Below are 11,319 nucleotides of genomic sequence, written 5' to 3' on the forward strand. Positions count from 1 at the left end.
ATATATTAAAGGAGTAGTGAATTTCTGCCTACACAGTGCAGTCTATTAAAAATATTGTCACTATAGCGAGGACTCTGTCTGGGCTACATTAAAGCAACTTACCATGTACTTGAAAACAATGGACTTGGTTTAAATGAAGCAAATCTTTAGATAAAGTTTAACTTCTTTTTCTCAATTTATTGTCTCTTTGTCTATTCTACTTGTTTTTCTGTACAAGCAGTTATTTTTCGATCGGTTGTGTTGATTAAATTTTTTTCTTCGCTTTCTGTTCTTTTTGAGTTTTTTAATTCTTGGTTATTACATCTCCCATACGATGAAGACAGAAGAATCTAAGGTTAGGTGGAATTGGAACTTTTAACTTATCTTTCTTCCTATCAACCATTCTTCGGCACCTTATTGTGAATCACAACATTAGCTACTAAAGAAGAAAATCCTTCCGGCACAATTCTTCTCCCTAACATGAAAGAGATAGAAGAAAGGGTAACACAGTCTTTTCATATTAATTTTAATAGCTTAGTGTCTACTATTGCTAAGCATTAAAAATGCTGGATAAAAACTAAATACATCTTTAAAAAGTGGCTACTCCATATAATTTTTACTGCAGTATACTTTGTGGTCCTACCCTTCCTCAGACCTCGCACATAATAGGAGCTTAATGCAACGAGCTACCTTTCTGATAAATATTTAGCTCTATTTTTTTGAAGATCAAATTTATATTTCTAACCTAAACACCATATCAAAATCCCTGGGAGTGTCATATGAACCTAAAAGTATGATTTTTGGTCAAACCAAGTTATAGAGAAGGTTAGACCAATTCAGGAAGGAACAATGATTTCAACTAAACGGAAAGGAGTATTGTAGAATTATATTTGTCAAGGTAGAATTTGATTTGATCGGAATAAATAGCGATTGTTGCTTCGAGGGAAAATAAAAAATAAAAAAAAATATTTTTTTTAGCCATTTCAAAATATAATAGTCGATAAAATATAAGTATTTTTTTTCTATTCATTTGAAAAAATTAATACCCTTTTTATTGGAGATCACGATACTTCCCAAAATTGAAACTCTTGATCAATGGAGAAACAATATCACCGTTTTTACTTAATAAAATATTAAAGTAGATGATTGACTTATTCTGTACTGAAAATAATCTCAGAAAATTCTTTGATAATCTTGATTTCTAGTTCTCAATGATATTTCACGATCAACACAATTGGCTGAATCCCGTGAAACCATTTCATAGAAGTTCATTGATGTCTTCTTTTTATAAAGTAAATCGACTTCAATTCTTGAATGATTCACATCACTTCTGCTTCTATATATGTGTATTATATATATATATATATATATATATATATATATATATATATATATATATATATTATACACTTTTTAATTAAAAAATACAATTAATTTTGACCAATCGACCAATTTTATATTTTTCCAAATAAAAATGAGTTATTTTTTTAACCGACCCCGCGTACAAGTAGATGAATAGTAGACTTTTCTAGCTAATTCATTTTGATTTTTGGGTAATTTTTAAGGGAATTTTCTTTTACAAATGTCCCTCTCCTCCCCCAAAAATACTAGATACTTAGAAAGAGAACAAAAACTAGTAAGAATGCGACTAGAGAGTGTACCAAGTAAAAGACCTACGTGTTTAAACCTAAATCATGCACCAAAACACTCTAAATCATGCAGCAAAACACTCTGCAGCAAACCTAAATCACTCTGACGAATTGTTTGGTATATGAGATAACAATAATATTTTTAGAATAAAATTTTAAATTAATTTTATTTTATGTTTGGTTTTGAGGTATTAGTTAATTTCGAAATAATTTTATGTCAAAATGATGAAATTAGTTATCCCATATAAAAAGTGAGATAATTAATTCTATAAAATATCCCGATAAAATATCTCATTATTATACCAAACGACCCCTTAATAAAATAAAGTTGCCATCACAACTTAGAAGCTGGTTTAAGCAATCATCATTAACACCTCATACCATATTCTTTCTAAATTTCAACACTCAATACGCAATCCCTGCTGCCTTTTTTTTGTCTTTTTCCAGCTTTTTCTACATCTCTCTCTGGTCTCACTTTCTTTCTCTCTCACACAGTAAAAGTGTAAAAACACACACATATAATTACACGTATGAATACCAATCTTCAAAGTCACCAAAGCCTAACGCATCTAAGTAAAGCAAAAGCAACAAAGTAATAATCAAACTAAATCCTTTGCCCACTTTTTTCAACACCTAACTTGTACAAATATTTAATCAAAATATTTTTTAGAATTTTCCTGATATATTGGAGCTCCAAGATTCAAGGAATTTACTATACCCATCTTCTTGATTCTCAAAAATAGCTTTAATTTCAGGTGTTTCTGGGATGGGAACTTTGACTGCTTCTTTAGTAGTTCCATCTAAGCTCAAACCTGAAAAGCAAAGCTCTATTTTTATATACAAAACCAGAAGAAAATCCAACAAGAATCAATCCATAGTCCCTGTAATTTTCCACTCTCTTTTTCTCTCCTTTTGGGTTTTCAGAATTTAATATTCAGATATTGTTTTCTCCAATTTTTAATTGAGTTCCCTTGATAGTTTATTTGTTTCTTAAATTATTAGGTGGCAAGGTTATTTGGACCAGCTATATTTGAAGCCTCAAAACTGAAGGTATTATTCTTAGGAGTTGATGAGAAGAAACATCCAGGAAAATTGCCAAGAACATACACATTGACTCATAGTGATGTTACCTCTAAACTCACTTTGGCTATTTCTCAGACCATTAATAATTCTCAGGTAATTAATTCTATTTTTTAGCCTGATAACATATGTTAATTCTTTGTGTTTTTCATACTGCTGAGAGAAAGAGAGTGAACAGGGGAAGGTTACCTTAGTAGTAGTAGTTTTGATATATTGATTCTTGGAGTAGTTTTCTTATGTGTTGCGCGGACTCTCCAAAATAACCGCCGCACCCGGGTTAGATCCTCCAAAAATTGTTTTGATATATTGATTCTTGGAGTAGTTTTTTTAGTGTAGATTTGGAGTCATAAGATCTTGAAGGTCGATGTTGGAAAAAATAGCCTTTTGGACCTGATACTCCCATAAGGTCTAACTCTAAAGCCGTATGTATACACCACTATGGGTGTTTGAGAAACTCAAGAGAGGGCGGCTAGGATTACTCTGCATGTTAGAGAAAGGTAGTAGGTTGTGGACAAAGTGTATTCATCCGCTTCATGAGGATTCCTGGTTGCTGCAAATACGCTTCCGCTAAGGAAAACTTGTAAATCTTCTAACTAGTATTTATGGGCTAAATACTATAGTCGATGATCTATTACTTAATAGGGGCAATCATCATTCTATCACTTGAGGTAGATTTTCAAAATTTAAATTTGATAGATTCATCCTTAATAAAGTAAAGTAAATTTCATTAATAAATACCATTCTTGATACAATTCGATAGGTTAAACCTTTTAGATTCATAGTGTCGAACTAGTTATACTTTTGAAATTGTGTGTTCATAATTTTATATTTTTTGAAATTTTATTGATTCTTCAAATATATATCTATATTCTATGTCAAATATACTACGTTCAGTTGAAACCATTGAACATAGGCTCCATTCGCCTATGTTCTTCACCAGATATTGGGGCGGATTTAGCACACAAGTTGCAAGTGCTAATCTAGACTCCTCCCAATATACATATAAGGAAAATTTGAAGAAAAGTTTGAGGATATGAAAATATATTAAGGGGTTCTTTTAAATCTTGATCTGTCTTAATGCTGAAAATTTTATATATTTTAAGAGAAATTTTGTTGAGAAAAAAAGGCAAAAATAGGAAATTTGATGTTTGATTTGCAGTTGCAAGGATGGTATAATAAACTGCAAAGGGATGAAGTGGTAGCAGAATGGAAGAAAGTTAAAGGGAAGATGTCACTTCATGTCCACTGTCACATAAGTGGAGGCCATTTCTTGTTAGACTTGTTTGCTAGACTCAGATACTATATCTTCTGCAAAGAACTCCCTGTGGTAAGTTTATAAAATGTTAATATCACATTTTCCTAAGATTGGCATTTATTTATTTTGGAAGGGGAGCCTTGGCGTAACTGGTAAAGTTACTGTTATGTGACCAGGAGGTGACGAGTTCCAGCCTCTTGCAAAAATGCCGGGTAAGGCTGCGTACAATAGACCCTTGTGGTCCGGCCCTTCCCGGACCCTGCGCATAGTGGGAGCTTAGTGTATCGGACTGCTTTTTTTTATTTTTTTATTGGCATTTCTTTATTTTATATTATTTTCTGTGTTTTAGGTTCTGAAGGCTTTTGTTCATGGAGATGAGAATTTACTAAACAATTACCCAGAGTTACAAGAAGCTTTAGTTTGGGTTTATTTCCACTCAAACATTCAAGAATTCAACAAAGTAGAGTGTTGGGGTCCACTCAAAGAAGCAGCTTCCCCTTCATCTTCTGGTGGGGTAGGTGGGAAAATGAGAAATACAAACACTACAAGCAATAGCAACTGGGATTTACCACAACCTTGTCAAGAATCTTGTTCTTGTTGCTTTCCCCCAATGAGTTTGATTCCTTGGCCTTCTGATGATATTTCTGGGACTGATGGTGAGCCCATCCAAGGCTTGCAAGAGCAGCAAAGTTAAAAAAAATAATGATTCTGTTGGTTTATGTGATTTAATGTAATTAATTAATTATCATTATAGGGTTATGAAAACATCACGAATTGGCTAGTTTTATGTTGGCTGGTTGTCCGTCTACTGGAATCTTTCTCCTTTATTTGGGTTTGCGACTGAAGCATAGTTGTTAATATTTGTTATTGTTGTTGTATAGGGCTATGGAAAAAGGATTGTTTATTGATTGGAAATGTAAATAATTCAGGAGCCATGATTAAAGACAAAGGCATTAGGTTTAGGATGGTGATACCTATAGTTGTGTGCTAGTCAATTAAAGTAAGTTTGGTTGTGCCTAATGCCTTGTTATGTTTTTCATGATCTAGGGGGTGTTTGGATTGGCTTATAAAAAGTAGCTTTTAAGCTAAAAATCAAAAGTCATAAGTTGGTAATATCCAACTTTTGGCTTTTGGCTTATTTTTGTACTTTTAATGCCTAAAAGTGCTTTTAAGCACTTTTTTATCATTGTCAAACACCACACAAACTAAAAAAGTGCATAAAAGCCAATAAACACTTAAAATAAGCCAATTCAAACACCCTCCTAGTCTTGATTTCTGCCTAATGAACAGTTGCACTTGATGGAAACGTGCATCTAATTGTGTTACCAAGGGCCGAAAAAGACAGCCTGGTGTACAAAGTATCTCATATTTTGCAGGGTACGAGAAAAGACCGCACCTCAAAGGTATTGATGTAGATAGCCTATCTTAATGCAAGCATTAGTGGTTGCTTTCACAGCTCGAACTCGTAACTTGTAGGTCATACGAGTATTATTTTACCGTTGCTCCAAGGCTTCCCTTCAAGGGACAGAAAAACCCTAGAAAAATTTAAAAATAGTTCTTAGATGAACGAGGTGTTTACAAACTTGGTAAATATTGACTATCATGGAAAACGTTTGATCAGAAGCAGATTCAGAATTTTAAGTCGGTGAAATGAATTACTTGCATTTGACATTTGGTATAACCATATATTCTTTAAAAATTTGTTTGGCCTTTTTTTTATGTCAAAGACCAGAAGCTACACACAAATTCTCATTGGATCTCGGTTGTTCTTAACAGTGGTGGCTCGATTTGAGGATCTAACATGCTTTTAAGAAACTTCAATAGCTTTATTAATGTGTGAGGTCACATCCTTTGGCAGAAGGCAGCCGCGAAGTCGTCGGGACCTCGGGGGGCCTTCAGGCTTTGACTTTACTAATATAATATCAAGTAAAAGGGAATGTATCCTTTTTTTTTTTTTTGTAAAGAAAGAGGGCTACTTCACAAGCCGCGGCAAGAGTTGACCATGCAAGGAAAGTGACTAATGAGGGAACGAAGTTCAGAATCAACTAGGGTTCGAAACAAATGAGGGGAGATATAATGGAGTTCTACACGAAGTTCGAAACAAAGGAATAAAAAAAGGTTTCTATGTGGCCACTTCACCCTCTGCGTGACAAAGATCTCGAACATCCTAGAAAAAGTGACTTCCTTATATAGTAAGGGGGCACCTCTATTTTATACCTAAAGCTAGTACCATTGCTCTCTTTTTTCACTTTTATATAAAGCAGAGTGGCCTCATTTATTTTCATTTGACTTGTTTTCTATCTTTACTCTTATTTCCCTTAAAATAACACAGCTCAAGAGTGATTTAAAGACAAAAACCTACAGTGGAGAAAGGTAAAAAAAAAGATGAGACTTATTTATATCAGATAGGAAATAAGAAATTACCCAAGTACAGCAGCTTGTTCAGCATGTAAATTATGAATCCAAGGAAAAAATATGACTTCTATTCTATGTACAACAAGGATCAGAGGTGTTCCTTATATTAGATGTTCCTTAACAATAGAACCTCCCTCCCTCTCCCCATATATTATTACAGAATGAATAGGAGATGTTAATGAGAATTAAATAACATCTCCAACTATACACTTGTGAACTATATAAAAGAATAATTGACTCAAAATAAAATGCAAGATGACAGAGATCATCTTATTAGTTGCATGTTTAGGATTCTTCCTGCAACTTTTTACCGTTCCGTCAGACAGAAAAATGTGGTGCTGCTATACTCTTGTGCAAAAAATTATTGGAGTGGAAAATAATTACAATTTCTCATCTGATATGAGTTCTACCAAGCGAAGATGCGCCAATTTCAGTCTCGGTGTTCTGCATGGATTACATTATTCACATGTGAGATGCTTTCGCCTTTTCTAAAAACTTATAAAGATGAATTCAACTTAACATTTATGGTCTTTGAACATAAGGTTTACCTTAGATTTAGGAGAAGGGAAAACATTCCAGAATCTAAGTGTTTCATCTCCTGCTCCAGTTACAATTGTCTGCAGGGATGAGATAACAGCTGTTAGAGAATTATGTAGCGAAATGAAGCTGATATTGCACTTAGAAAAGTATGAAGAAATGAGCAGACGAATGAACAATTTCTTGGTCAGTTACCTGCCCATCTGGAGAGATAGCAAGATATAAAACTCTATATGTGTGGCCTGTTAGTGTAGCTATCTGCATTAACAGCAAAGAACTTGTGTGACCAAGCTAGTAACAGAACGATATATCAAACAAACAAATGTCTATCCCTGTAATTTTGCAGCTAAGCAAGCAGAAACCTACCTTAGACATTGTCGGATATCTCCAAACTATTATTTGGTTTTGAGAGTAACCATGCGTGCTGACTAATTCATTGACATTCTTAGACCATACAAGATTGCAAACCTGCCACAGGATCAACAAAGTTAGTATCTCAGAAAGATTTGCAGTTGCAATATCAGGAACCATAATACACTTTGCCTTATCAAAAAGATGGTCCAGAGAGGCAAGATAAGATTTGGCAATTTGGCATTTGGCAATAGCATCAAATTAACTCATTCTTATAATATGAGTCAAAAACTAAAATCATAAACGACGAATGGTGATATTCCCAAGTACAACTTAGTGACTTAATTTTAAAGATAGATCCAGATTCTTGAAAATGTTTAAAGTCTGATGTAAAAGTCAAATGAATATCACACACAGGTGAATAATACTTGAAAAGGCCAGAATTTATGTTAACCTGATTTTCCCTCTCCCATGTAATCGTGGAAAACTTGATTGACTACTGAATCCTCAAGTTTTGATTGGACAGAGGTGGTACCTGACTCTAGCACACTCTCTCCTTTTCTTTTCCCTTTTTTATTCTGTGCATTATTTGATAAGTTTTATTGTTCTCTTTAAGAGATTAAGTTCTATTCTGCTCGATTTAATTTTTTAAAAAAAAACAGAAAAAGAGAAAGAAAAGACCTACACTAATTTACACTTGTCCTAGCAGAAAGTATGTAATATGATTCACTGATGGTCGCTTAGCATTGGTTCTGCTCTTCAGATGAGGCAAACAAGTTTCCCGCTATTAAGAAGTTGAACTGAGGAATCAGGGGAGTCAAACTTATCAGCAATATTGTTCTTCTGAGAATATAATTAGGTAGCACAGTACTGGCTATCGGGGAAATTATAAGATTAAAATATGGTAAGATATTATTGAATGAGCAAGCAATGAACAGACGCACAGAAAATTAGAAGTGTTATTGGATGCTATAACGGGGGAATACCTGACTACCAGTGTCCATGCAACTGAGATGTGTATTAGTGGTGGTGTTCCAGAATCGAATGCATCGATCAGCTGTGCCACCACCAGAAGCCAGAAGACCATGAAGATGGGGGGACCACGCAATAGCCTTTACAGCAGCAGTATGCTCGCAGTATTTTAGCACAGGTTGTGTTGAATGGTTGTTCCATACAAAGAGCTGGACATCAAGATTTACTTTAGGTCAGCTAAAATGCAAAAGATTACCCAAAAAGCATCATGAGCAAAAAATTAGTTCAAGATATTAACAGCATACCCTGTTATCATTTCCACCTGAAGCTAATTCACGGCTATCATAAGACCATTTGAGCCCACAAACCTGAAAATGTAGTTGCTATTAATAAGCAGCAAAAGGGAAAACAGAAGTTTGATAAAAGAGAAGATGTTAACAAAACAGAAGATAGAATAAAGCCTCACCTCTGATTTATGACCACTCAGCTTACTGACATAATCATCTTGAGCACGTATATCACGCTGAAGAATACTCTTGTCTCGGCTTCCTGAAGACAGTACTGATGAGCTCCAAGCCAGTGCACCAACTCGTAATCGATGTCCCTCCATCGTCCTTATTCTCTTACAACGAGAGGCATCCCATAACTACACGAAAGGATGCTTAAACCACTTAAACGCCATTACTAAGATTCTATCATCTTAAACTAACATATTGATAACTCTATTCTTGTGCATGCATTTCAGAAAATTTGAGTTCCACACAATGATATGTAGAACTAAAGATCCAATTATGGAGCAGATGGATATAAAGAATTCGTATAACTGACCTTAACTCGTTAAGGATTAGATTTTCTTGTTAAAGAGATCAATTTTTTTCAGATTTAGGAGTCCCAAACTTAAAAAACAAAGGAGACAAGGAAATGAAACCACTACAGTATACCATCTCCCTTAAACCTCATGTCTAGTCTTTCCTCAGATTATTTCGAAGCAACTTAAAGAAAAAAAAAATCAATTTTCCATTGAAATCTATGTTAAGTTGTAAAGTTTGGACTGTGATATATGTCAACTTTACAGAAAAACACATTATAAAGATTCTCTTGGGCATGGAAGTTCCAAAAATTGTGAAGAGAAATTCCCCACAAAGTTCTTCATGGATTGCGAAGAGAAATTCCCACAAAGGTCTTCAATCCCCATGTTGCTTCTTCCTCATTAGGAAAGAATAGATTCAATACTCTAAATATCTTCACGTCATGGAGATGATGCAGGAAAAATTTAGTTTTGCAAAGACATTTTTTCTGCATATGACAATAACACTGGTGCCAGGATATGCACTTTCCTTCTGACAAACCCTGAGATTTTAATACAAGGACGTATTACACTCAACCTAATGAGCAGAAAAGTTCCAGACTAAGTGGGGAATCCAGACGTTTTTCACTCATGCATACAGTTTTCTATAAGAAAAGCATAGGAATTTAGGTAAAGCAATTTGCAAATCTCACCTGGACTTTCCCATTACTTGTTCCAACAGCAAGATGTGTTCCCCTTTGTGCCCAACCAACTGAACTAACACTATCATCAATTCCCAGGTCACACAACTTCACTACCTGCACATAGCATTCCAGTAGAATTAATGATCGATGACCAAGAGTAACCAAAACTCACTCCAATAAAGAAGAAAGCTATAGAACCAACAAACTCACCTTGCTACTAGATGCATGCCATAGATACACACAGCTCCCTAGTCCCACAGCTAACACGTTATTCGGAGACCAGTCAACAAGGTTCAGATAAAAATCATCTTGCAAAGCCGGTGCATCCAATACCTAGTTAATAAACCAAACAAGCACCACACATCAGCCTTCCACAGAAAGAGCATATTACCACTAACAAAACAACCTCCAAAAAAACCACTTTGAGTACCTCAGAAAGAGCATTAAACAACAACTATGCCTCAATTCCTAAAGAGTGTAAGTTCTGTGCACTGATGGTGTAAAAATGTTTACACAATCAGGTTACTTGATAAGTAATTATATGTAAATCTCTTGATAAGCATTATCCATTAATCTGGTTAAAATAGTAATTGACCTGCTATCACAAGTTAAAATTCACTAATAGAATCTTTATATTGTCCGTGCATAACTTAGTTGGATTTGAATGCAAAATCCCACAAAGAGCATTAACTTTTAATCAAGAAAAGGGCCAACATAAGACATATGGCATTGTTAAGCAAAACCCAGATAGCAAACAACAAAAAATACAACAAAATTTACCTTAAAAGGAGATCTTGGAACTTTCCTGGTAGCTTTGACTGGGCTAGGACTAAAACCGGGGAGCTGATCATCATACCCAAAAGGCGACAATGACTGCAAAGATTGCCGGGTCTCACTCTTATACCGAAAAATATTGCAATTGGGTCTACTAATCTGCAAATTTCTTGAATTTAAACCCGACGACTTCTCGGGCGTAACAGGCGGCACAACCGACCCGCAATCGGATCCGAACAAAGCTGAACGAAGCAGTGAGGTATATGCATTGCTGGAATCTTCAGAGGAAGAGGAATGTGGGGGTAAAGGGAGGTCAAAAAGGGCAAAATTGGACGAAGATCTACTGGGAATAAAACGATCACTGTAGATTGTTCGAGATGGGGATGGATGATAAGAATTAAAACCCGGGATTAGTTGATTAATCCGTGATGGGGTTTTGGGATTAAGATCTGAAGATGAGCTTGAGATTTCCATAGTGGATCGAAGAAGAAGACGAAGGGAAGAAGAAGAAGAAAAGAGACGAAGAGATCTAAGGTTGAGAATATTTATGAGACTTAGGGAAAAATAATGTTTTATTTAATTGTTGGTTGTTAGTTTGGTATTTTCTATGTTACTATGTGGGTAAAAGTTTCCCGGGAAAATAATTAACTGAAGGAAGGGTTTTGCGGGAAATATATAGGTGGGTCCATAGTCCATTTCCTAATTGGTAAAGGAGTTGGTCTATTAGGGAAATGATGAGTGGGTTTTCGGGTCCTTTCTTGATTAGGAAAGTTAATTCTTTTTGGATACAATTAGGGAAGTAAATACTCCCATTGT

General features: G+C 34.9%; 2 protein-coding genes across 2 annotated transcripts; one reads left to right on the forward strand and one right to left on the reverse strand.

Annotated features, from left to right (window-relative positions):
* Positions 1-2,012: 2,012 nt before the first annotated feature.
* LOC107824323 (protein STAY-GREEN homolog, chloroplastic) lies at positions 2,013-4,875 on the forward strand. Its single transcript, XM_016651072.2, has 4 exons — positions 2,013-2,511; positions 2,631-2,804; positions 3,868-4,035; positions 4,313-4,875. The coding sequence occupies exons 1-4, from the start codon at positions 2,395-2,397 to the stop codon at positions 4,655-4,657; spliced, it is 804 nt and encodes a 267-aa protein (XP_016506558.2). The 5' UTR covers positions 2,013-2,394; the 3' UTR covers positions 4,658-4,875.
* Positions 4,876-6,337: 1,462 nt separating this feature from the next.
* Positions 6,338-11,096, reverse strand: LOC107824322 (B-type cell cycle switch protein ccs52A). Its single transcript, XM_016651071.2, has 10 exons — positions 10,510-11,096; positions 9,940-10,062; positions 9,739-9,843; positions 8,705-8,884; positions 8,544-8,606; positions 8,253-8,447; positions 7,282-7,383; positions 7,111-7,173; positions 6,927-6,995; positions 6,338-6,822 (listed from the first exon to the last, which is right to left on the reverse strand). Exons 1-10 carry the CDS (start codon positions 10,975-10,977, stop codon positions 6,769-6,771), a joined length of 1,422 nt encoding a protein of 473 aa, XP_016506557.2. The 5' UTR covers positions 10,978-11,096; the 3' UTR covers positions 6,338-6,768.
* Between the last annotated feature and the right edge of the window lie 223 nt (positions 11,097-11,319).

The sequence above is a fragment of the Nicotiana tabacum genome, chromosome 1, assembly GCF_000715075.1.
Source record: "Nicotiana tabacum cultivar K326 chromosome 1, ASM71507v2, whole genome shotgun sequence".
Lineage (NCBI taxonomy): Eukaryota > Viridiplantae > Streptophyta > Magnoliopsida > Solanales > Solanaceae > Nicotiana > Nicotiana tabacum.